We start from the raw sequence: 25,502 nt of genomic DNA, 5'->3' as shown, positions 1-25,502 counted from the left end.
GGAGTTTGCAGTGGGGACTGAACACAATGGGTTCAGACTTCCCAGTATTGATATGGAAAAACATTCTCTTAGTCCTGGACATCAGACAAGTCAGGATGGTGTGTGAGTTGGAGGGGAACTTGGAGGTGATGGTGTTCACGTCTACCTGCTATCTTAGTCCTTCTTAATGATGGAGGTTGAAGGTTTGGGAGATTCTGTCAAAGTTCTCATTGAGTTGTTGATGTATAAAATCCCTCTCCTTAACCCCTGGCCTCTCCTACTTCTCTCTGTCTCCTCCCACAGTAAGAAGTCTCACAACACCAGGTTAAAGTCCAACAGGTTTATTTGGTAGCAAATACCATAAGCTTTCGGAGCAATGCTCCTTCGTCAGATGGAGTGGTCTCCCACAGTGCCCAGAGTCTTGTGTAGACCCAGCCCGGATGACAAGTTTCTTTTCGTGAAGGACATTAGTGAATCAGTTGGAACAAAAACAGAAAATGCTGGAGAAACTCAGCAGGTCTGACAGTGTCTGTGGAGAGAGAATGGAGCCAATGTTTTGAGTCTGGATGACACTTGTCGACAATGGGTCTTCCAGACTCAGAACGTTGGCCCCATTCTCTCTCTACAGATGCTGTCAGACCTGCTGAGTTTCTCCAGCATTTTCTGTTTTTGTTTCAGATTCCAGCATCCGCAGTATTTTGCTTTGATCTTAGTGAATCAGTTGGGTTTTTCATGACAATCCAAAAACTTTCATCGTCACTTTTTCCTAGTGCTGGCCCCAGATTCATTCAGCTCAATTTCACAACCATTGTATTTTTGTGGGTTCCCTTACTCTCTTCTTTCTGTTTTAATCAATTTCACAGGGTTTTAGAAGATGAGGATTCAAACAATATATCAGAACCTGATGGAATCGGCCAATTTATTGTAACCTGAATATCATTGTATTTTGAACGTGGAAGAAAATAGCACCGTTCACAGTGGAGAGAAACTATACATATGTTCTCTGTGTGGACAAGACTTCAACCAATCATCTGGCCTTTCGGAGCACAATTGCAGTCACAACAGGGAGATGGCATGGAAATGTAGAGACTGTGGGAAGGAATTCAATTACCCATCCCTGCTGGAAACTCATCAGCGCAGTCACACTGGGGAGAGGCCATTCACCTGCTCCCAGTGTGGGAAGGGTTTTGCTCACCCATCCACCCTAGTAAAACACCAGCGAATTCACACTGGGGAGAGACCATTCACCTGCTCCCTGTGTGGGAAGCGATTTGCTCACTCATCCAATCTGCTGAAACATCAGCGAATGCACACTGGAGAGAGACCGTTCACCTGCTCTGTGTGTGGGAAGGGATTCACTCAGTCATCCAACCTTGCATTACACAAGCAAATTCACACTGAGGAGAAGCCGTTCACCTGCTCCCAATGTGGGAAGGGATTCAGTCGGTCATCAAATTTGCTGACACACCAGACTGTTCACACTGGGGAGAGGCCATTCACCTGTTCCCAGTGTGGGAAGGGATTTGCTCACTCTCACACATTGCGGACGCACCAGCGAATTCACACTGGGGAAAGACCATACACCTGCTCTGTATGTGGGAAGGGATTCAATCAGTCATCCAACCTAGCAATACACAAGGAAGGGCACACCGGGGAGAGACCGTTCACCTGCTCCCAGTGTGGGAAGGGATTTGCTCATTCAGCCAACCTGCTGAAACACCAGAGAGTTCACACTGGGGAGAGGCCATTCATTTGCTCTGTTTGTGGGAAAGGTTTTGCTCGCTCATCCAACCTGCGGTTACACCAGCGAGTTCACACTGGGGAGAGACCTTTCGTCTGCTCCACATGTGGGAAGGGATTCACTCAGTCATCCACTCTGCAGACACACCAGCGAGTTCACAAGTAACTATTGTGATGGGATTTTTCTGTTAATCATATTCATTGAATGATTCAACCTCTGCTGAGACATCGCAGCAGTCACTCCGATTAGACTTATTATCTGCTCCCACTCTTGGGGATAACAAATCATTTGAGATTAAGTAAATACAAATTGAGGGCATTGATTGGATGATTATGAATGCAAATGAAGAGACATGTACTGACATAGTGTGAAGTTAGGAGGGAAATACCTGTGAAGTTTCACTCCAAATAAATCTGTACCAAATAAAGGTTGGCTCCAACTTCTTCCTTCACCATAACACTGTCAGGATTGTAACATGGTCAGAGGGAATATTTTCTATTGGTGGAGATTGGAAGCTAAAGGGAAATATTTTTCAGACAGAAGTTTTGCAATCCCAGCAGCTTTTGTGAGAAATGGCTGAAAGTGAGTGGGAATTGTCAGGGTCAGATTACCCGCTGCTGCTCTCAGAGTCTGAACCATATGAAAGTGGAGATGTGGATACTGGTTACATCCCTACCAAGGGGGAAACAAGGTCTGGCCTTGGCATTGTGCCTGAGAAATAGTTGATGCATTGGTGGTCATCTTCCAAGATTCTATAAACGCTGGAACAGTTTCGACAGGTTGGAGTGTAGCTAATGTAACCCCACTATTTAAAAAGGGAGGTAGAGAGAAAACAAGGAATTATAGACCAGTAAGCCTGACACTGTTAGTGGGGAATATTCAAGAATCCATTTTCAAAGATTCTGTTGCAAAAGACTTGAAAAACAGTGGCAGGATCGGACAGAGTCAGCATGGATTTAAGAAAGGGAAATCGTGCTTGACAAAACGATTCGAATTCTTTGAGGATATCACTAGTAGAGTTGATGAGGGGGAGCCAGTTGATGTGGTTTATTTCAACTTTCAGAAGGATTTCGACAATGTCCCACATAAAAGATTAATGTGTCAAATTAAAGCACATGGGATTGAGGTAGTGTGTTCAGATGGATAAAAACTAGTTGGCAGACAGGACACAAAGAGTAGGAATAAACGGGTCTTTTTCCAAATGGCGGCACGGTAGCACAGTGCTTAGCACTGCTGCTTCACAGCGCCAGGGACGCAGGTTCGATTCCTGGCTTGGGTCACTGTCTGTGTGGAGTTTGCATGTTCTCCCCGTGGGTTTCCTCCCACATTCTGAAAGACGTGCTGGTTAGGTACATTGACCCGAACAGGCGCTGGACTGTGGCAACTTGGGGAATTTCACAGTAACTTCATTGCAGTGTTAATGTAAGCCTTACTTGTGACTAATAAATAAACTTTTTTAAAACTTTTTTAAAATGGCAGGAAGTGACTAATGGGGTAATGCAGGGGTCAGAGCTGGGACCTCAGCTCGTTACTACATATAAATGACTTAGATGAGGGAACTAAATGCAATATCTCCAAATTTGTTAATGACACAAAGCAAGGTGGGAGGGTGAGCTGTGAGGAGGATGCAGCAATCCTTCAGTGTAATTTGACAAGTTGAGTGAGTGGGCAAATGATTGGCAGTTGCAGTATAATTTGGATAAATGTGAGGTCATCCACTTTGGGAGCAAAAATGGGAAGACAGATTACTATCTGAATAGTCATACAGTAGGAGGAGGAAATATGCAACACAACCTGGGTGTTCTTGCACAATAGTCACTGAAGGTAAGCATGCAGGTGTAAAAGACAGTAAAAAAGACGAATGGTATGTTGGAACAAAATTCAGCAGTTTAGGCAGCATCTGTGCAGAGAGAGAAACACAGTTAACATTTCAGGTCTGTGACCTTTCATCAGAACTGGGAAAAGTTAGAAATGTAACAGGTTTGGAGAAAGGGGCGGGTGAGACAGGGACTAAAGGAAGGTCTGTGATAGGGTGGAAGCCAGGAGAAATTGAATGAGAGCAAAGTGAATTCCTCAGAGCCAAAGGGAATGGAGCGAGAAAAGGAACAAAAGCTGTGCCTGGGGGGGGGGGGGGCTGCCGACTGAAAGAAAAATGAAACAATCAAAGAAAAATAAACAAAATAGGCTCAGAGTTGTAGAGTCATAGAGGTTTACAGCACGGAAACAGGCCCTTCAGCCCCACTTGTCCATGCCACCTTTTTTTTAAACCCCTAAACTAATCCCAATTGTCCGCATTTGGCCCATATCCCTCTATACCCATCGTATCCATGTAACTGTTAAATGCTTTTTAAAAGACAAAATTGTACCTGCCTCTACTACTACCTCTGGCAGCTTGTTCCAGACACTCACCACCCTCTGTGTGAAAAAATTGCCCCTCTGGACACTTTTGTATCTCTCCCCTCTCAACTTAAATCTATGCCCTCTAGTTTTAGCCTCCCCTACCTTTGGGAAAAGATATTGACTATCTAGCTGATCTGTGCCCCTCATTATTTTATAGACCTCTGTAAGATCACCCCTCAGCCTTCTATGCTTCAGAGAAAAAAGTCCCAGTCTGTCCAGCCTCTCCTTATAACTCAATCCATCAAGTCCCGGTAGCATCCTAGTAAATCTCTTCTGCGCTCTTTCTAGTTTAATAATATCCTTTCTACAATAGGATGACCAGAACTGTACATACTATCCCAAATGTGGTCTTACCAATGTCTTGTACAACTTCAGTAAGACATCCCAACTCGTGTATTCAATGTTCTGACCAATGAAACTAAGCATGCTGAATGCCTTCTTCACCACTCTGTCCACCTGTGACTTCACTTTCAAGGAGCTATGAACCTGTACCCCTAGATCTCTTTGTTCTGTAACTCTCCCCAACGCCCGTTCATTAACTGAGTAAGTCCTGCCCTGGTTCAATCTACCAAAATGCATCACCTCGCATTTGTCTAAATTAAACTCCATCTGCCATTCATCAGCCCACTGGCCCAATTGAGAGTTTACTCTCAGAGTAAAGAGAGTTTACTCTCTGAAACTGTTGAACTAAATGAGGAGTCTGAAAGGCTGTAAAATGTGGGTGTGGGTGGGTGAATGGGAGGATCTTCTGGATCTGCTCGAGACCTTGGTTAAGCAGTAATCTGTAGATCCAGGATGGGTGGGGCTGAATGGGGAGGCGGGGGTCACTCTGGCTGCCGACTTATCTTCTGTCTTGTCTGTGCCCAGGTGGCCCCGGAGAGGGAGATTCTATTGGGACTTTGTTGCTGATTTTGGTCTTTTAGTTTGATTGAACCACATGTTTGGGTGAAGGATTGGAATTGTCTGTTCTGAATTTGTGTCCTGAACTGATAGTGACACTGACATAACTATCTTACTCACCATTTCTACCCCTCTTCAACTAAAGACCAGACATTCGGACTCGAATGTTAACTCTGTTTCTCTCTCCACCAATGCTGCCAGACCTGCTGAGTTTTTCCAACATTTTCTGAGGTTTTTTTCAGATTATTGGCACCCATGGAATTTTGCTTTCATCTCAATAGCCTGATTTAAGATTCTAGGAATAAGTCCATCAGGACCCCGGTCTCTCCCCAGTGTGAACTCACTGGTGTACAGTGAGTTGAGATGATCCCCTGAACCCAGGCTCACAGTAAAAGCACCTGAATGTCTCTCATCAGTGTGAATACGCTGATGAGACATCAGCTCTCCACAACTTTTATAGCAGTTCCTGCAGTCTGGGCATTTGTAAGGTCTCTCCCCAGTGTGAAACCAGAGTGTTTGCACTGTGGATGATTGAGTGAATCCTTTCTGTTCGGGTCCTGGACCAGAACCTCTAAATTACATTAGGAAATCAGAATAGACCCCAACAATTTTTCTATTTTGGCATAAGTGTGAGGATAGGATGCTTCACTCCAGGGGTAATTCCACTGACAAATTAGGGATCTTTTATGGTAAAACAAACTTTATTGAATGAAAGTTTAAATATAATTCCAACAAATGAAGCAGCTTGACTATTAACATAGAATCATAGAATCCTACAGTGCAGAAGGAGGCCATTCAGCCCATCGAGTCTGCACCGACCACAATCCCACCCAGGCCCTATTCTCTCAACCCCTCATATTTACCCTGCTAATCCCCCGACACGAGGGTTAATTTAGCATAGCCAATCAACCTAACCTGCACATCTTTGGACTGTGGGAGAAAACCGGAGCAACCCCCGGAGGAAACCCATGCAGACACGGGGAGAATGTGCAAACTCCACACAGATAGTGACCTGAGACCGGAATTGAACCCAGGTCCCTGGCGCTGTTAGGCATCAGTGCTAACATTTGAACAATATTTAAAAGTGAATGGAAATAACTTTAATTTAATTTCTAACTCGGTAGCACAGTGGTTAGCACTGTTGCTTCACAGCTCCAGGGACCTGGGTTCGATTCCCGGCTTGGGTCACTGTCTGTGTGGAGTTTGCCATTCTCTTCGTGTCTGCGTGGGTTTCCTCCGGGTGCTCCGGTTTCCTCCCACAGTCCAAAGATGTACGGGTTAGGTTGATTGGCCATGCTGAAATTGCCCCTTAGTGTTCTGAGATGCGTAGGTTAGAGGGATTAGTGGGTAAATACGTAGGGATATGGGGATAGGGCCTGGGTGGGATTGTGGTCGGTGCAGACCCGATGGGCCAAATGGCCTCTTTCTGCACTGTAGGGTTTCTATGATTCTATGATTTCAGTTCCAAATAAGCAACATTCCTCTTACCAATGCAAATGCCACTTTAAATAGTTAGCAACCATAAATATACTTGCTATAATGAGTATAGAGTGCCTTGAAACTTCCAGAGAGAAGACAAGTCTCAGAGCAGCTTGTGGAAACCCTCGATCAACAAAAAGTCCTGATGAGCTTCCAGCTCTGACAGGTAACTGAAACTCTCCTCAGTCTCCACAGTTTCACAGTTTCTCCCTAATTTGAAATCCAATCACAATAGTTACTTGTGAATTCCCTGGTGTGTCACAAGATTCGATGAGGTAACATATCCCTTCCCACACTGCAAGCAGGTGAACGGCCTCTCCCCAGTGTGAACTCAATGATGTATTGCTAGTTTAGATGACTAATTGAATCCCTTCCCACACACAGAGCAGGTGAATGGCCTCTCCCTAATGTGAATTCGCTGGTGTGTGAACAAGGTGGCTGACTGAGCAAATCCCTTTCCACACTGGGAACAGATGAATGGCCTCTCCCCAGTGTGAACTCGCTGGTGTTTCAACAAAGTAGATGAGTCAGCAAATCCCTTCCCACACTGGGAGCAGGTGAATGGCCTCTCCCCAGTGTGAACTCGCTGGTGTTTCAACAAAGTAGATGAGTCAGCAAATCCCTTCCCACACTGGGAGCAAGTGAATGGCCTCTCCTGAGGCGCAGCACAGTAGCACAGTGGTTAGCACTGCTGCCTCACAGTTCCAGGGGCCTGGGTTTGATTCCCGGCTCGGGTCACTGTCTGTGTGGAGTTTGCACATTCTCCCCGTGTCTGTGTGGTTTCCTCCAGGTGCTCCGGTTTCCGCCCACAGTCCAAAGATGTGCAGGTTAGGGCATTGGCCATGCTAAATTGCCCCTTAGTGCCCCGGGATGTGTAGGTTAGAGGTATTAGTGGGGTAAATGTGTGGGGTTGTGGGGATACGGCCTGGGTGGGATTATTGTTGGTGCAGACTCAATGGGCCGAGTGGCCGCCTTCTGTACTGTAGGGTTTCTATGATTCTATGAGTATGAGTTCGCTGGTGTATCAGCAGAGTGGATGAGTGAGCAAATCCCTTCCCACATTCAGAGCAGGTGAACGGTTTCTCCCCAGTGTGAACTCGCTGGTGTATTGCTAGGTTGGATGACTGATTGAATCCCTTCCCACATTGGGAGCAGGTGAACGGCCTCTCCTCAGCATGAGTCCTCTGATGTATATGTAAGCTGGATAACTGAGTGAATCCCTTCCCACACTGAGAGCAGATGAATGGGCTCTCACCAGTGTGACTGCGTCGATGAATTTCCAGCAGGGATGGGTAATTGAATTCCTTCCCACAATCCTCACACTTCCATGCCATCTTCCTGTTGTGACTGCAATTATGTTCCGAAAGGCCAGATGATTGGTTGAAGTCTTGTCCACAAACAGAACACGTGTACAGTTTCTCTCCACTGTGAATGGTGCTTTTTTCTTCCATGTTCAAAACACAATGATATTCAGGTTACAATAAATTGGCCGATTCCTTCAGGTTCTGATATCATGTTTTGTTTCAGTTTCTCAACTGCAAATCTTCCTCTTGTAAAACCTGTGAAATTGAAAAAAGTGAGTGAAAAAGAACCCACAAAAACACAAAGACGGGTTGTGAAATTGAGCTGAATGAATCTGGTCATTTGTGGGGCCGGCACGAGCGATTGGATTGTCATAAAAACCCAACTTGTTTGCTGATGTCCTTGAGGGAAAGAAACCTGCCACCTGGACTGGGTCTACACAAGACTCTGGGCACTGTGGGAGGAGTTAGAGAGAAATAGGAGAGGCCGGGGGTGAAGGCGAGGGATTTTATACATCTACAACTTGACGATAACTTTGACAGAATCTCCCAAACCCTCAACCTCCATCACCTAGAAGGATCAGATAGCAGATAGATGTGATCACCATCACCTCCAAGTTCCTCCAACTCACACATCATCCTGACTTATCTCACTTTCAGTATTGAAAGAACAGAAATTGCTTTCATATAAACACTGATAAGACTGTCTTCAGTCCCCACTACAAACTCCACTCCCTCGCCAGCAACTCTATCCCTCTTCTTGCCAAGTGTCTGAGGCTGAACCAGGCTGTTCACAACCAGGGTGAAATATTTCACCCCGAGTTGAGCTTCCAGCCACATATCCAGATCATCGGCAAGACCCGCCCATTTCCACCCCAGTAACATCACCTGACTCCACTCCAGTCTTAGCTCATCTGGAACCCTCATCCATTCGATTAACAACCTGAAATTCAGGGTGGAAGAAGAATTTTCTCAGGTGTCCCCCTGGGGTGCTCTGCATTTTGCTGAACCTCTCTCAACCAATACAGAGACTGCGAAAGACAGCATATAGTTAAAGAACGAAAAGGAATTTATTTGCAAATGCATGCATCAGGAGAGACACACAGTCAATGTCCTCGCTGAGCTAATATTGCAAGGTAATATTATTCTGAACATTTCAAAATCCCACCCAGTCTTGTCAATCAGACTGGAGGCCCAATCACAACATTACCCATTATTATCTGAGCCAATTACGTTCCACCTGTCAACAGGAATAGGCGATTATTCGCTTATTGCCCATGTAGGTTCCTTCCCCTTTACCGAGGAAACCGAACCCATGTCATCATCAGTAACCAAGGCCATAACTAACACCTGCGAATTTTAATTGGTGAAAGGAGTCACTCTTTCGCTGGAACCAGGGCCTCCTTTATCAGCTTGAGAGACTGCTCCAGCCTCGCTACCCATGAACGGATTTACTCCCTTAAATACCAGGCCATTAAACTTGCCTTTCGCATATCCAGAAGCTGCCTTTCTGTGCTCCATTGTATTCAAAGAATTCAGCCTGTCCACCACTATTTCCCATCATGCTGTATTCGGAACGAAGTTGGCCAAGGCACAATACATATTGAAAATACAGTTTAAGCTTATAATACTTGGTTAATTTGTGGTTATTCAGTTTATAATAGAACATAGAACAGTACAGCACATAACAGGCCCTTCGGCCCACGATGTTGTGCCGAGCTTTATCTGAAACCAAGATCAAGCTATCCCACTCCCTATCATCCTGGTGTGCTCCATGTGCCTATCCAATAACCGCTTAAATGTTCCTAAAGTGTCTGACTCCACTATCACTGCAGGCAGTCCATTCCACACCCCAACCACTCTCTGCATAAAGAACCTACCTCTGATATCCTTCCTATATCTCCCACCATGAACCCTATAGTTATGCCCCCTTGTAATAGCTCCATCCACCCGAGGAAATAGTCTTTGAACGTTCACTCTATCTATCCCCTTCATCATTTTATAAACCTCTATTAAGTCTCCCCTCAGCCTCCTCCACTCCAGAGAGAACAGCCCTAGCTCCCTCAACCTTTCCTCATAAGACCTATCCTCCAAACCAGGCAGCATCCTGGTAAATCTCCTCTGCACTCTTTCCAGCGATTCCACATCCTTCTTAGAGTGAGGTGACCAGAACTGCACACAATATTCCAAATGTGGTCTCACCAAGGTCCCGTACAGTTGCAGCATAACCCAACGGCTCTTAAACTCCAACCCCTTGTTAATAAAAGCGAACACACTATAGGCCTTCTTCACAGCTCTATCCACTTGAGTGGCAACCTTTAGAGATCTGTGGATATGGACCCCAAGATCTCTCTGTTCCTCCACAGTCTTCAGAACCCTACCTTTGACTCTGTAATCCACATGTAAATTAGTCCTCCCAAAATGAATCACCTCACATTTATCAGGGTTAAACTCCATTTGCCATTTTTCAGCCCAGCTTTGCATCCTATCTATGTCTCTTTGCAGTCTACAACAGCCCTCCACCTCATCCACTACTCCACCAATCTTATAAGAACATAATAAGAACATAAGAAATAGGAGCAGGAGCAGGCCATCCAGCCCCTCGAGCCCGCCCCGCCATTCAATAAGATCATGGCTGATCTGACGTGGATCAGTACCACTTACCCGCCTGATCCCCATAACCCTTAATTCCCTTACCGATCAGGAATCCATCCATCCGCGCTTTAAACATATTCAGCGAGGTAGCCTCCACCACCTCAGTGGGCAGAGAATTCCAGAGATTCACCACCCTCTGGGAGAGGAAGTTCCTCCTCAACTCTGTCTTAAACCGACCCCCCTTTATTTTGAGGCTGTGTCCTCTAGTTTTAACTTCCTTACTAAGTGGAAAGAATCTCTCCGCCTCCACCCTATCCAGCCCCCGCATTATCTTATAAGTCTCCATAAGATCCCCCCTCATCCTTCTAAACTCCAACGAGTACAAACCCAATCTCCTCAGCCTCTCCTCATAATCCAAACCCCTCATCTCCGGTATCAACCTGGTGAACCTTCTCTGCACTCCCTCCAATGCCAATATATCCTTCCTCATATAAGGGGACCAATACTGCACACAGTATTCCAGCTGCGGCCTCACCAATGCCCTGTACAGGTGCATCAAGACATCCCTGCTTTTATATTCTATCCCCTTCGCAATATAGGCCAACATCCCATTTGCCTTCTTGATCACCTGTTGTACCTGCAGACTGGGCTTTTGCGTCTCATGCACAAGGACCCCCAGGTCCCTTTGCACGGTGTCATCAGCAAATGTACTGATCCACCCTTCAGCCCCCTCCTCTAAGTCATTAATAAAAATCACAAAGAGCAGAGGACCAAGCACTGGTCCCTGTGGCACTCCGCTAGCAACCTGCCTCCAATCCAAAAATTTTCCATCCACCACATCGATCAGACAGCCAGTTACTTATCCAATCGGCCAACTTTCCCTCTATCCCACACCTCCTCACTTTCATCATAAGCCGACCATGGGGGACCTTATCAAACGCCTTAGTAAAATCCATGTATATGACATCAACTGCCCTACCTTCATCAACACACTTAGTTACCTCTTCAAAAGATTCTATCAAATTTGTGAGGCACGACTTGCCCTTCACGAATCCGTGCTGACTATCCCGGATTAATCCGCATCTTTCTAAATGGTCGTAAATCCCATCCCTAAGGACCTCTTTCATCAATTTACCAACCACCGAAGTAAGATTAACCGGTCTATAATTACCAGGGTCATTTCTATTCCCTTTCTTAAACAGAGGAACAACATTCCCAACTCTCCAATTCTCTGGCACCATCCCCGTGGACAGTGAGGACCCAAAGATCAAAGCCAAAGTCTCTGCAATCACTTCCCTTGCCTCCCAAAGAATCCTAGGATATATTTCATCAGGCCCAGGGGACTTATCGACCTTCAGTTTACTCAAAACTGCCAGGACATCCTCCCTCCGAACATCTATTTCCTCCAGCCTATTAGCCTGTAACACCTTCTCTTCCTCAAAAACATGGCCCCTCTCCTTGGTGAACACTGAAGAAAAGTATTCATTCATCACCTCGCCTATCTCTACTGACTCCATACACAAGTTCCCACGACTGTCCTTGACTGGCCCTAACCTCACCCTGGTCATTCTTTTATTCCTCACAAAAGAGTAAAAAGCCTTGGGGTTTTCCTTGATCCGACCCGCCAAGGACTTCTCATGTCCCCTCCTAGCTCTCCTAAGCCCCTTTTCAGCTTGTTCCTTGCTAACTTGTAACCCTCAATCGAGCCATCTGAACCTTGTTTCCTCATCCCTACATAAGCTTCCCTCTTCCTTTTCATATTTTCATATTTCTTTTCACATTTCATACCTTTGCATATTTTGTTCCAGGCACATTGTGAATTCTCAGTACATATACAGTAAGGCACTTTATAATTACCTTAACTTAGTCAATTTATTTTAGTAAAAATGAAATGAAGGGTCTCATACTAGGAATTCTATATCACCCCCCATCAGTCCGTGATTGCAGAAACTGAGCAGTCACAGGAATGTGGTTAAGATAGTCCAGTCCCACAATGCCTCACATTCAATCTGCAGTCCTTCAATTATAACAGAATATGTGGCTGTATGTAGCTGCCTCGGCCGTGGTCAACCCCAACACTGCCTTCCTGAACTGCTACAATGCCTGAGGTGTAAGTACACCCACAGTGCTGTTAGGGAGGGATTTCCAGCTACAAATCCAGACTTTAACTGAACTGTAGGTGGATACCAGATTGATATATTCCATTCAACCACACCCAAGATGAATTGTTCAAATTCCTTTATTGTCCAGGACAATATATTCACAATCATAGAAATCATAGAAATCATGGAAATCCTACAGTACAGAAAGAGGCCATTCAGCCCATCGAGTTTGCATCGACCACAATCCCACCCAGGCCCTACCCCCATATCCCTACATATTGTACCCACTAATCCCTCTAATCTACGCATCCCAGGACACTAAGGGGCAATTTCAGCATGGCCAATCAACCTAACCCGCACATCTTTGGACTGTGGGAAGAAACCGGAGCACCCGGAGGAAACCCACGCAGACACGGGGAGAATGTGCAAACTCCGCACAGACAGTGACCCAAGCCGGGAATTGAACCCAGGTCCCTGGAGCTGTGAAGCAGCAGTGCTAACCACTGTGCTACCGTGCCGCCAATCTCTTTCAAACAGAAATTAAACATTCCATTTGATTTCAGGTATTAACATATTCTGTTAGTTTGTTCTTTATTGTCGATGTCAGGCTGGGGTTGTTCCCCTTGGAGCAAAGGAGGTTGAGGGGAGATTTGATAGAGGTGGACAAGATTCTGACAGGTTGAGATAAGGTGGACAAAGAAAAGCTGTTCTCATTAGCTGATGAGACAAGGACGAGGGGGCGCAGATTTAAGGTTTTGGGTCAGAGATGGGGGTGGGGGGGGGGGGGGGGGATGTGAGGAAGAATATTTTGATGCAGCGAATGGTAATGACCTGGAACTCGCTGCCTACGAGGGTGGAGGAAGTGGAGACAATAAACAATTACAAAGGAAATTGGACGGGCACTGGGAGGTTTCAAACAAAAATGCTGACTAAATATCTCTGAACTTCCTCACACCCGGTCACTCTGTGATCCTTGTGAAATTTAAAACCAGGTATTCGCAACAAGACTCAAAGAGCATCAGCCCACTGGAGGCCAAGTTGTGAGACCGGCCAGTCCAGCAGAAAGAAACCCTCCGACCCTCCCCATTGACCAACTGTGAGAATGAACAAAATACAGTCCTGGATGTAATTGAGAGCAGAAACAATAACAGCAGAATCCAATCCCTGGAATCACTCGTGAACTTGTTGGTGTCTCAGCAGGGCAGATGAAGCTCTGAAACCCTTCCCACACTGAGAGCAGGTGAATGGCTTCTCCCCAGTGTGAACTCGCAGGTGGGATGACCGAGTGAATCCCTCCCCACATTGAGAGCAGGTGAACGGTTTCTCCCCAGTGTGAACTCGCTGGTGTGTCTGCAGGTTGGAAAACTGACTGAATCCCTTCCCACACTGAGAGCAGGTGAACGGTCTCTCCCCAGTGTGAACTCGCTGGTGTCTCTGCAGGTGGGATAACTGAGTGAATCCCTCCCCACACTGAGAGCAGGTGAACGGCCTCTCCCCAGTGTGAACTCGCTGGTGTATCTGCAGGCTGGATAACTGAGTAAACCCTGTCCCACAATCAGAGCAGGTGAATGGTCTCTGCCCAGTGTGGCTGCGGCGATGAGTTTCTAGCAGAGATGGGTAATTGAATCCCTTCCCACATTCCCCACATTTCCACCGTTTCTCCATGGTGCGGGTGTCCTTGTGACTCTCCAGGTTAAACAATCAGTTCAATCTCACACAGAACACGGGTACAGTCTCTCCCCACTGTGAATGCTGCGATGTATTTTCAGGCTGTGTAACTGTTTAAAGCTCTTTCCACAGTCAGTGCACTGGAACACTCTCACTCGGGTATATGTGTGTCACGGCATCTTTCCAGTCACATTTCTGCAAAAAAAAAGTCTGAAGCAGACAGAACAGAAAAATATTTCACCTTTTCGATTGAAAGGCCAATGGTATTCAGGTCCAGATGAACTGAATGACTGTCAGAATTTGACATGACATTTGTTCGAGATTTCTGTCTGTCAATCCTCACCTTCTCATATTCTGTGAAAGGAGTTTACAAAAGTCATCACTGTCAGCACAGATTAGAAATTCAGAACAGACAATTCTAGTTTCTATGGAACATTCTTTCCTCTCTCATTCCCCAAAAGCTGTGAATCTCCATCCCACACACTCTCCCTCCATTCTCACTCTGCTGTATCTAATATTCACCCTCCCAATTCTCCTGAAGGTGCTGATTGAGGCTGATTGACAGATCCATGCTCACTGCTTCCTGCCCTGGACACAGAGAGCTGAAAATCTCCATGCAGGCGGCCAGACAGATCTATGTCTCTATTACAGGACTAAAAATATGTTTAATGGATAGAATTGTTTCAGTTGGCTAAGATACAGGGGGCTACAATTGATCATGATCTTGAACTGCTTGTGAGGGTAGTCAAGCAGAGATGATCAATAACTTGGAAATGAAATTGGAGTTGCTGCAGAATGGGATCCACTCGACACTGACAGTGAGTCGGCATTAACCCGAGTGGTCCAATGGATTCCTTCTGTGCTGTAATGACTCTATTACTGGAAATATATCACGTAGCTACATGTTAGGGCTCAGGTTAGAAACTCCAAAATGTTTTATGGAACCCGCCTGAATCATACGTTTTACATCTTGAATTTGGCATGAAATGTTTCACTTCAGGTATGATTCAAATGACCCACCTTTTCACAAAGTTTACTTAAGAATATAGTTAACATGTTTAGTAAGAAAATTAGCAAGAACTTTTAGCAATTACAAACAAAACAAAACAACAAAGATAATGCCTAACCCATCAACAGCAGAATATTTTCTTCAGGAAGGCAAGACCTTGCTTTCAGATAACCAACAGAATTTCCAAATAAAACAGGGGAGAGAAAGTGAGAGAGACGTCTCTTTTCAGCGTGATGCCCCTTCTAAAACTAAACTGCATCTCAGAACTGAAAATGAAAGAACTTCTGTCACCTGACCTGCAACCAGTTTTTTATCCACAAATCCCAAAGTAAAAACAAACAACCTCTATGTAAGCCACTTAAGGAGCAAATAAAGGACTCTTTGTAGACAAGCCGGTGCCATAATGTAAAAAAAAACTGAAAGGTTTATTTACAACAGCAGGATCATGATTTTGAGATTAAAAAATTTGTAAAGAAACACTAATGTCACACGACCGTACGATATTACAGATTAGAAATAATAATAAATGGACATTACTGCAGAACCATACATGTCTAATCTTGCCATATGACAATACTGAACATATCTCTAATCTATATTAATTTACAGTCCCCTTAAATGTCAGATATTTCCTGGAGAAACCAGCCCTTTAATTGTGAACATTAGGAAAGGGACCTTTGAGCCAGACAAATCAATGTGTCAAGCTGAGGGAGCAAGGGATGTCAATGTCTTTAACACAGAGAGACCTGGGCCAACCTTTCCACAATCTGCACCCTCCCTGGATTCACTTCCTTTCCCTTCAGTTGCTGCAAGTCCCCAATTTCCCCCAGAATGAGAAAAGCAATGGAAAGGTGGAGAAAACAAAGTGTTTTACTCACAGATGTTGGAACAGGAGGAAGTTTCAGTCTGTCTGATGCCCTATCTTCATTCACGCGAAAAACCCACGCTCTGATTGGCTGGAAAACCTGAGGCCTTCCGGTCCTCCAACTCTTCTCATTGGCCAGAGCTGGAGAGACAGTGAATCAAAATTGCGCATGTGCGAGTTTTTAGGGTGAATGCGCATGTGCGGGTGTGGGGCGGGGCCCGGACAAAGCCGGCGCAGTGACCATTGTCTGTCCGGGTCTTCCAGCCTTTCCCATTGGACAACAGCTCAGCGCGGCTGGAGGGCAAAGTCCCGCCCACCCCCACGTGGGGCTCCGCCCCTCATTGTCTGTCTGCGGGGGATTGACCAATGGGAACTCCGGAGGACCGGAAGGACTCTGCTCCGGTCGCTGCCTCTCACAGGCTCTGGCCAATGGGCATTCTGGAGGACCGGAAGGATTCTGGTCCCCCAGCCAATCAAAGCTCCTCCATTGCCTGAATGCGGAAGTTGCACAATGAGCTTGTTCAGCTGCTCATTCCGGCCCAGCAAAGCTGCTGCTTCTCTTTCTGAATGAAGATTGAGCTTCAGACAGACTCCAACTTCCTCCTGTCTCTCCAACATCTGTGAGTAAAACACTTTCTTTACTCCCCCCTTCCATTCCTTTTTTCATTCTGGGGGGAAACTGTTGATTTGCAGCAACTGATCACGAGAAATAGACGCAGGAGTGGCCAGCAGGCCCTTCATGGCTGATCTATGCCGGCTTCAACTCCTTTTGTGAGCCTTTTCCCATAGCCCTCTATCCCTCGATCTATCAACTATTTATCCACCTCCACTTTAAATACTTATAGTGATCCAGCCTCCACCTGTGGGGGAGAGAATTCCAGACATTCACCACCCTCCTGGGGGAAGAAATTTCTGTGCACCTCAGTTTTAAATGACCGACCATTTAGCTTGTTCGAGACTTCCGCACTTGTAAAAATATCTCACCGTCTATCCTGTCAAGCCCCCCTCAGGATCTAATATTTCAATAAAGTCACCTCTTTGTCTTCAAAGCTTCAAGGAATACAGACCTAGACAATTTATTCTCTCTTGATAGGACAACCCTCTCACCCAGGAATTTGTCTGGTGAATCTCCTTTGGACAACATCCAATGTTACTGTATCCTTGTTTAAGTAAAATCAAAACTACGCAGTATTCCAGGTGAGGCCTCACCAACACAACCCCCCTGTTTTTAAACTCCAACACCTTTGCAATAAAGGTCAAAATTCCATTTTCCTTCTTACCTATTGTGGGACCTGCCTGTTAGCATTTTGTGATTCATGTGCAAGAACATCCAGATCCCTCTGTACTTCACTCACCTGCAGTGCCGTTCCATGTAGATAATCTCCCTTTTGATTTCTACATGACCTCCCACTTCCCCACATTAAACTTCATTTGCCAGGTTTTCATCACAATCTATCTATATCCCACTGCAGAATCAAAATATCCTCATCACAACATGTCCTTCCACCAATCTTCGTATCATTTGGAAACCTTACATTCTGTTCCTTCCTCCAGGTCATTAATTGAATCATGAATTGCAGGCCAAGAACTGATCCAAGTGGTACTCCACTGGTTACATCTTTCCACTCTGAAAATGACCCATTTATTCCAACTCTCTGTTTTCTATGTGACGGCCAGTTTTCAATCCATGCTAACACACTTCCATCAATTCCATGGGCCTTTACTTTATGCGCCAGCCTCTTATGTGGCACCTTGACAAATGCCTTTTGGAAATCATAGAACCCCTAGATTGCAGAAGGAGGTCATTTGGCCCATCGAGCCTGCACCAACTTTCTAACAGAGTATCTTTCCGAGGCCCTATCTCAACCCCACATTTTTACCCCACAATCCCCCTAATCTACACATTTTAGAACATGAAGGGTCAATTTAGCATAGCCAATCAACCTAACTTGCACATCTTTGGAATGTAGAAGAAACAAGAGCACCCGAAGGAAACCTACTCAGACACGGGGAGAATGTGCAAATTCCACACAGACTGTCACCCAAGGCCGAAATTGAAGCTGCATCTCTCGCGCTGTGAAACAACAGTGCTAACCACTGTGCCGCCGTACCACCCTATCTAAATACACTACATCTACAGATTGAACTCGATCTACTCTTCTTCTTGCATTCTCAAAGAAATTGAGCAAATTTGTCAAACATGATTTATCTTTCTGAGAACCATGTTGCCTTAGTTGATTATATTCAGCTTTCCTAAATGATTAGCTATTTCCTCTTTGATTATTGACTCCAGCTCCTTGCCAATAATAGATGTTAAATTAACTGGCCTATAGTTCCCTGCCTTCTGCCTTCTGCCTTTTTGACCAAGGGAATCACATTGGCTGATTTCCAATCTTCTGATACTCTCCCGGAATCTAGCAAGTTAAGAAAAATTTCAACAAAAATCTCCATTATCTCTCCAGGAACCACTTTTAAAAGCCTAGCGTGCAGTTCATTGGGTCCTGGCGACTGAAGGGAAAGGAAGTGAATCCAGTCGGTACATTCCACACATTGTTAGTCCAGTCAGATAGACATAGATCTGTCTGGCAGCCTGCATGGAGATTCTGAGCTCTCTATGTCCAAGACAGGAAGCAGTGAGCATGGATCTGTCAATCAGCCTCAATCAGCACCTTCAGGAGAATTGGGAGGGTGAATATTAGATACAGCAGAGTGAGAATGGAGGGAGAGTGTGTGGGATGGAGATTCACAGATTTTGGGGAATGAGAGAGGAAAGAATGTTCACGAGAATCAGAGAATTCCTCCATCTTACCAGCCATCCCTGAGCCATCATAATGAATCCCTCTTCTCAGTATACCCTTATCTCGGACTTGTCTGTACTGCTGGCAGTCTCACAAAGCAGCTGCCTGTGTGCTGATACGAGAAGCCCTGCTGGGCAAGTTTAATGCTCCATGACTGTGTCTTTAAAGAATGTTCCATAGAAACTAGAATTGACTGATTTGAATTTTGATCATGTACTGAATTGTGATGTTTTTCTTAAATTGAATTACAGGATATTAGATGAGGAGAAATCACAGACAGAAATCTAAAATGTCAGATCTGGATCTGACAGAGTGACTCGATTCCTTGGGACCTGAATATCATCAGGCTCTGAATCTAGAAGGAGAAATGTTTGCCCAGTCTATCAGCTTCAGAAGATTTTAAACATCAGTGTGACTGGAAATGCACTGAGACACACACACCCGAGTGAGAGTGTTCCAGTGCACTGAGTGTGGAAAGAGCTTTAACCAGTTACACAGCCTGAAAATACATCGCAGCATTCACAGTGGGGAGAGACTGTACCCGTGTTCTGTGTGAGATTTAACTGATTGTTTAACCTGGAGAGTCACAAGGACACCCGCACCATGGAGAAACCATGGAAATGTGGGGACTGTGGGAGGAGATACAGATTCCCATCATATCTCGAAGCTCATCGGCGCATTCACACTGGAGAGAGGCCATTCACTTGCCCTTGGTGTGGGATGGGATTCAGTATTGTATCCACCCTGCAGAGACACCAACGAATTCACACTGGGGAGAGGCCGTTCACTTGCTCTCAGTGTGGGAAGGCATTCGCTCACGCATCCACCCTACAGGCACACCAGCAAGTTCACACTGGGGAGAGGCCATTCACCTGCACTGTATGTGGGAAGGGATACACTCAATTATCCAGCCTGCAGTCACACCAGCGAGTTCACACTGGGGAGAGACCGTTCACCTGCTCTCAGTGTGGGAAGGGATTCGGTCATGCAGCCACTCTGCAGGCACACCAGCGAGTTCACACTGGGGAGAGACCATTCACCTGCTCTGTATGTGAGAAGGAGTTCACTCGGCTCTCTAGCCTGCAGGTACATCAGCGAGTTCACACCGGGGTGAGACCATTCACCTGCTCTCAGTGTGGGAAGGGATTCAATGATTTATATGCCCTGCAAACACATCAGCGAGTTCACACTGGAGAGAAGCCATTCACCTGCTCTCAGTGTGGGAAGGGATTCACTCAGTTATGCAACCTGCATACACACCAGCGAGTTCACACTGGGGAGAGACCATTCTGCTGCACTCAATGTGGGAAGGTATACAGAGATTCATCCACCCTGTGGACACACCAGCGAGTTCACACCGGGGAGAGGCCATTCACCTGCTCTGTGTGTGAGAAGGGATTCAGAGTTTCATCCAGCCTGCTGAGACACCAGCGAGTTCACAAGTCATTCCAGGGGTTGGATTCTGCTGTTACAATTCAGCTCTCAAATACGTCCAGTACTGCGTTTTGTTCATTCTCACAGATGGTCAACCGGTCGCACGATTTTGCCTCCAGTGGGCTGATGCTCTTTGATTCTTGCTGCTAAAAACCTGTTTTCAACTTTCACAAGGATCAGAGTGACCGGGTGTTAGGAAGTTCAGAGATATTTAGTCAGCATTTCTGTTTGAAACCCTCCAAATGCCCATCCCATTTCCTTTGTAATTGTTTATTGTCTCCACTTCCTCCTCCCTCGTAGGCAGCGAGTTCCAGGTCATTACCATTCACTGCATCAAAATATACTTCCTCACATCGCCCCCCCCCCCCCCCCCCCCCCTCACCCCCCACATCTCTGATCCAAAACCATAAATCTGCGTCCCCCTCATCCTTGTCCCATCAGCTAATGGGAACAGCTTTTCTTAGTCCACCTTATCTAAACCTGTCAGAATCTTGTCCACCTCTATCAAATCTCCCCTCAACCTCCTTTGCTCCAAGAGGAACAACCCCAGCCTGACATCGACAATAAAGAACAAACTAACAGAATATGTTAATACCTGAAATCAAATGGGAATGTTTAATTTCTGTTTTAAAGATTTGGACTGTAAGAGTGAATTAATGGATTTGGTGGGGGGTGGGTGGGCGGGGGGGGGGGGGGGTAGATTTAACTCTCTCACCCCTCACTCATTAGAGTAAAATCACAGGCTGATCAATTGCTAATACCTCAAGGTGCTGACATCAGCAGACTTGCCATCAAGGTTGTTTACTTTCTCACAAACGTTTGAGTGAAGGTTTAAGAACTCCCTACGTCGGCAAGATTGGAATTTTAAATGTTCTGTGTATTGAATAACTGTGTCAGCTGTCTGTATCTGTGACTTGGAGCTGAGAGTTGTATTAGAGTGATGTCTCTGTGATTACTCTGTTAGAGAGCTGTGTCAGAGCTGTGACTTTGAGCTGTATCACAGGAGGGTGGTCTTCCAGAGCTTTCTCTGGGGTTGTTCCCTCCAGGCGTGAAGCATGAATAAACTATTGTAACATGTTCCTGGGTCTCCTGTGGTTAGTTGGAAGAAATACATCACAACAGGACAATAAGGGAATTGGAACAACTCACCTTGGATGTGGTTGAATGGAATATATCAATCTGGTGTCCACCCACACTCTAATAAAAGTCTGGAATGTGTAGATGGGATGAATAAGTTGATCACTTTCTCTTGGTGATATTTACATCTTTGTTCATGAACTTTGTTTTAAGGAAATCCACATTTGAAAGCCCGGCCACTACATGAAATATCAGCACCATAACAGGGGGAGATAAGAAAGACAGACACTCACTTTGGTCATTTCATGAGCACATCTTAGAAATCATAGAAATCATAGAAACTCTACAGTGCAGAAGGAGGCCATTCGGCCCATCGAGTCTGCACCGACCACAATCCCACCCAGGCCCTACCCCCACATATTTTACCCACTAATCCCTCTAACCTACGCATCCCAGGACTCTAAGGGGCAATTTTTTTTCACCTGGCCAATCAACCTAACCCGCACATCTTTGGACTGTGGGAGGAAACCAGAGCACCCGGAGGAAACCCACGCAGACACGAGGAGAATGTGCAAACTCCACACAGACAATGACCCGAGCCGGGAATCAAACCCGGGACCCTGGAGCTGTGAAGCAGCAGTGCTAACCACTGTGCTACCGTGCCACATCTGAGAGTTAAGAATGTGTGACATGATTTTGGGATACTGGAGTGAGTGTACAGATGTGATTTGTTACATGTGAAAAATAGCAAGCCTAAGTTCATGGTGAGATGGAGTGAAGAGCGGGTCCCAAACACACACAGCTACTTGAGACACAGCAGGAGATGAAATGGTTAATGTGGCCAGGGGATTGAGACAACATTGTGACATCATCAAGGCACTGACACACACTCCAGAGAAACTGAGTTCAAAACAATCAGGATCCAATTAAACACACTGCACATGCTCACAAAGTGAGGGAAATTAAAATAAAATGCGTAATATTATAGATTGAGACAATTAAGGGATTGGGAGAAATAATACAGAGTAAGAACTGTCCACAATTTGGACAGGGGTAAAGAGAGAGCTGGAAAATCTTTTACATCCATGCTTGATCTGTTGCTTGAAGCATCTGTCCTTATGTATGAGTAACCTAGAACTCACAGCGCTCCTTCAGGAGTAGGAAAGATCGAGTAGATGTTACCCCAGGCAGGGCCAAAACAGAACTGGAAAATAACGGAGTGAAGTTGAGTGAGGGGTCAGAGAGAGAGTTCTCCTCCCCCTCAAGGTGTGGACTGTAAGAATCCTGGGGGACCCCCTACTTTGGGTTTTCTTGCTAATTAGTGAACATTAAATTCTCTGACTGGCTGGGTATTGATTTTGAATTTGATTGTTACACTTCTCCTGTTTTTATTCCTGTTGTGATTACACTCTGGGTAAGGATGGTTGACAGGTGACAGGATGGGAAATTGTGGTTTGGATCTTCATTGACCAAATGTTTTATTGATCTGAAAGGTGTAAAAGGGGCCAAACTTCAGCAGAAATCCAGCAGAGCTGAGAACAGACAACTTGCTGTGTGGGAGCAGGGAGATAAACAGTTCCCGGAGGACAGAGAAAACAAGAGTGCCTTGAATCCTAGATGACACCTGTGTGTCAAGGCCATCATGTTTTCACTGTTTGGCATGGGAATGCTGACTCCCTGTACCAGGGACGGAGCGTGGGAAGACAATTGGTTTTAGAGTTTGACGTGGCTTGGGCAGGTACAGATGGTTCAATGACAGGTTTTGTAATTGGTCCGTTCAAATGTTAGCTGGGCAATGATTGGGTTAAATCAGTCTCCATAGACTTTGTGACGTAACAAAGTATAAGAAGGGATTCCCCGAGCACAGAGATTAGTCGAGGTTTTACATATTGCATTGACTGGTGCCATGGCATCTGGGGCAGAGCAGGGAGCATTTCCGTGGAGATGCTGCTTCTACCCAGAGTGTAATGGTAATGCTGCTGCACTTTGATACGACTGCTCAGACATTAGCCTGTGTCAGCTCTTATTGATACTGAATAAAATCTAACCACTGTCACCAATAAGGGTTATCACTGGCAATCATTTCAGAGTTTGGGAAAAGGGGAGAAAGGATTAATTGACTCCCTGAAGCCCATTTTCTAACATCGCTGAGTCAAAAATAAAATCTCATCTCCCTCTCTGGCTCCTTTGCCAATTACCTTAGAGGGACTCACTTTCTGTTAAAGAGCCTGCCAACCCCTCTCACCCACTTTCCCTAAAGTGCATCAATCTCATCAGGAAAAGTCCAGTACAATCAAATATTTTTACTGATAAAAGTTTATTGATGAAACAGAACATGGTTAAAACAAACAGAAAATGACTTGAGGATCAAAGACAACCAGAGTAAAAGGATGTTCACAATGTTCTGGACACAAATGGTTTCTCTTCAGCTGCTCTGTCCCCTGTTCCTGTGACTCCCCGCTTTGGACACAGGGACACTGAACCCTGGGGGGTCACCATCAGCCCTGGTCACCTCCTCTGGTGCCTTGATTGGTTGGAGGCCCATTTCCCAGTCAGTTCTCCAGTACCTTCCTGTCTCTGTATTAGTGCGACCCCCAGGGCAGTTTCCCAACTGGGGTGCAGGCCCCGCTATTCTCAGCTAAATGCTGCCCTCAGCTCCATCACCTGGCTGTCATTGACACGAGCAACAGAGACAGAAAGGTACCCCAGGCTCAAATGGGAAGTTGAAACTTGTGGGTCTAAATCAACACTTCAACATTTGTCAGTCAAATCCATGTTATTTACACTGGGGGTTTTTATGATGAGATTAATTGAAGTGTTCGGCCAGTCAGCAAACTCGAGAAGCACTGATTCCAGATTGTTCAATACTTCTACCTTGAATCACAAAAGCTTCTCACTTTATCCCCTTCCTGAACTGAATTCCATTATCCTGAGCAGCTGTGGGTGTCACCTCTCTGTGTAAACTCCTGCCCCTTTTTATAAGGCTCTCTCATTCCTTATTGTGGGTCAATTCTTTAATGGTTGAGGATCGCTCTGTGATGTAGTGAGTGTTTATCCGGTCAATCAATGTTTCTGATGTCAGTCGGAATGTCCATCGTTACTTTTCACCTGTTTCTCACTCTGTTTTATAAAAATAAAGTTTATAAACTTTTACAGAATGGTCAGCTTTAAGGTTTCTGTAGTTGGTGATGAGGTCAGCCAAAGGTCAAAGCCTTTCTCTTTTCTCCTTCCCGTTTAACTAAGGGGTTGTGGAATATTCCATTCAGGGGGAGGTGGTGGGAATGTCACTGGTCGAGTAATGCAGAGACCCAGGAAAGGATCTGGGGACAGGCAGCTGGTGGGATTTGAATTCAGTGAATCAATCTGGAATTATATAAAGTTAGTCTCAGTAACGGTGACCATGAAACTATCGACTGTTGTAAAAACCCGTCCAGTTCACCCTCTTCATGCTCCCTATTAGGGAGGGAAATCTACCATCCTTACCCGGTCTGGCCTACATGTGAATCCAGACCCACACAGCGATGTGGCTGACTCTTAACTGCCCCTCTGAAATGGCCGAGCAAGTCACTCCGTTCAGGGGCAATTAGGAGCTGAGCAACGTGTGCTGGGGCTTTGCCAGCAGTGTCCACATCCCAGGAAAGAATAAAGAATATTCCACGGAAAGTGATGGGTGATTTGAAATGAATTGAAAGTAGGTCAGGAGGTGCTCGTATCGTCCAGAGCTGCTTTTCAATGGAGCCTCCTGTTTAAAATAAAAACACATCAGTGTGCCCCTTTCCCAGACACACTGACCTTGGAATATCACAATGCTGTTTTTAAACATTCCGATGTTAAAGAATCAGTCATTTAGAATTGTGAAACAGACAGAAATTGAATGTTCCGTTTTTCCTGGGATCCTCCTGTGCCTGACACCGGTGTCCTGAACAAAGTTATTAACATTCTCTGGGTTAAAGGTTCCTCCTGGTTCTTGCTGTCTGTTGTGTCCTTTGTCACAGTCGGTACCAGGACATTTCTATTGAAAGGTTGTTAAGAAATTCCAGTGAATTCCAGCCCCTTGTGTAACGTTCCATTTGGTGTGCGTCAGATTCAGAGATGTCCACGTGTGTGTGAAAAGGGTTCTGGGTAAGGGTTTTAACCCTTCTTTCCCCGTTAGT

General features: G+C 45.5%; 3 protein-coding genes across 4 annotated transcripts in view; 1 reads left to right on the top strand and 2 right to left on the bottom strand.

The window, feature by feature from the left end:
* The window catches only part of LOC144483861 (uncharacterized), an 87,998-nt gene that overhangs the window by 49,977 nt on the left and 12,519 nt on the right, over positions 1-25,502 (top strand). Inside the window, exons 2-3 of one of the 2 annotated variants that reach the window (XM_078202431.1) lie at positions 1,079-1,873; positions 19,588-19,947. In XM_078202431.1, coding sequence (XP_078058557.1) covers positions 1,079-1,873; positions 19,588-19,947 — 1,155 coding nt within the window. Of the gene's footprint in view, positions 1-1,078; positions 2,097-19,587; positions 19,948-25,502 lie in introns of those variants that run through there. The other variant, XM_078202432.1, reaches the window with a different exon arrangement.
* The window catches only part of LOC144483888 (uncharacterized), a 435,358-nt gene that overhangs the window by 404,197 nt on the left and 5,659 nt on the right, over positions 1-25,502 (bottom strand). The window lies entirely within an intron of this gene.
* On the bottom strand, positions 6,587-7,950 carry LOC144483922 (uncharacterized). Its single transcript, XM_078202501.1, has 2 exons — positions 7,506-7,950; positions 6,587-7,159 (listed from the first exon to the last, which is right to left on the bottom strand). The coding sequence occupies exons 1-2, from the start codon at positions 7,948-7,950 to the stop codon at positions 6,858-6,860; spliced, it is 747 nt and encodes a 248-aa protein (XP_078058627.1). The 3' UTR covers positions 6,587-6,857.

The sequence above is a fragment of the Mustelus asterias genome, unplaced genomic scaffold (genome assembly GCF_964213995.1).
Source record: "Mustelus asterias unplaced genomic scaffold, sMusAst1.hap1.1 HAP1_SCAFFOLD_84, whole genome shotgun sequence".
Lineage (NCBI taxonomy): Eukaryota > Metazoa > Chordata > Chondrichthyes > Carcharhiniformes > Triakidae > Mustelus > Mustelus asterias.
Note: the sequence above shows the minus strand (reverse complement) of the source record. Positions and strands in the feature narration are given on the sequence as shown.

Coding starts and splice junctions, on each gene's coding strand:
- LOC144483922 (XM_078202501.1), bottom strand. CDS start 7,950: ATGGAAGAAAAAAGCACCATTCACAGTGGAGAGAAACTGTACACGTGT. Junction 7,160..7,505: donor GATACACCAGCGAACTCATA/CTCATAGAATCA, acceptor ACTGTGCTGCGC/CTCAGGAGAGGCCATTCACT.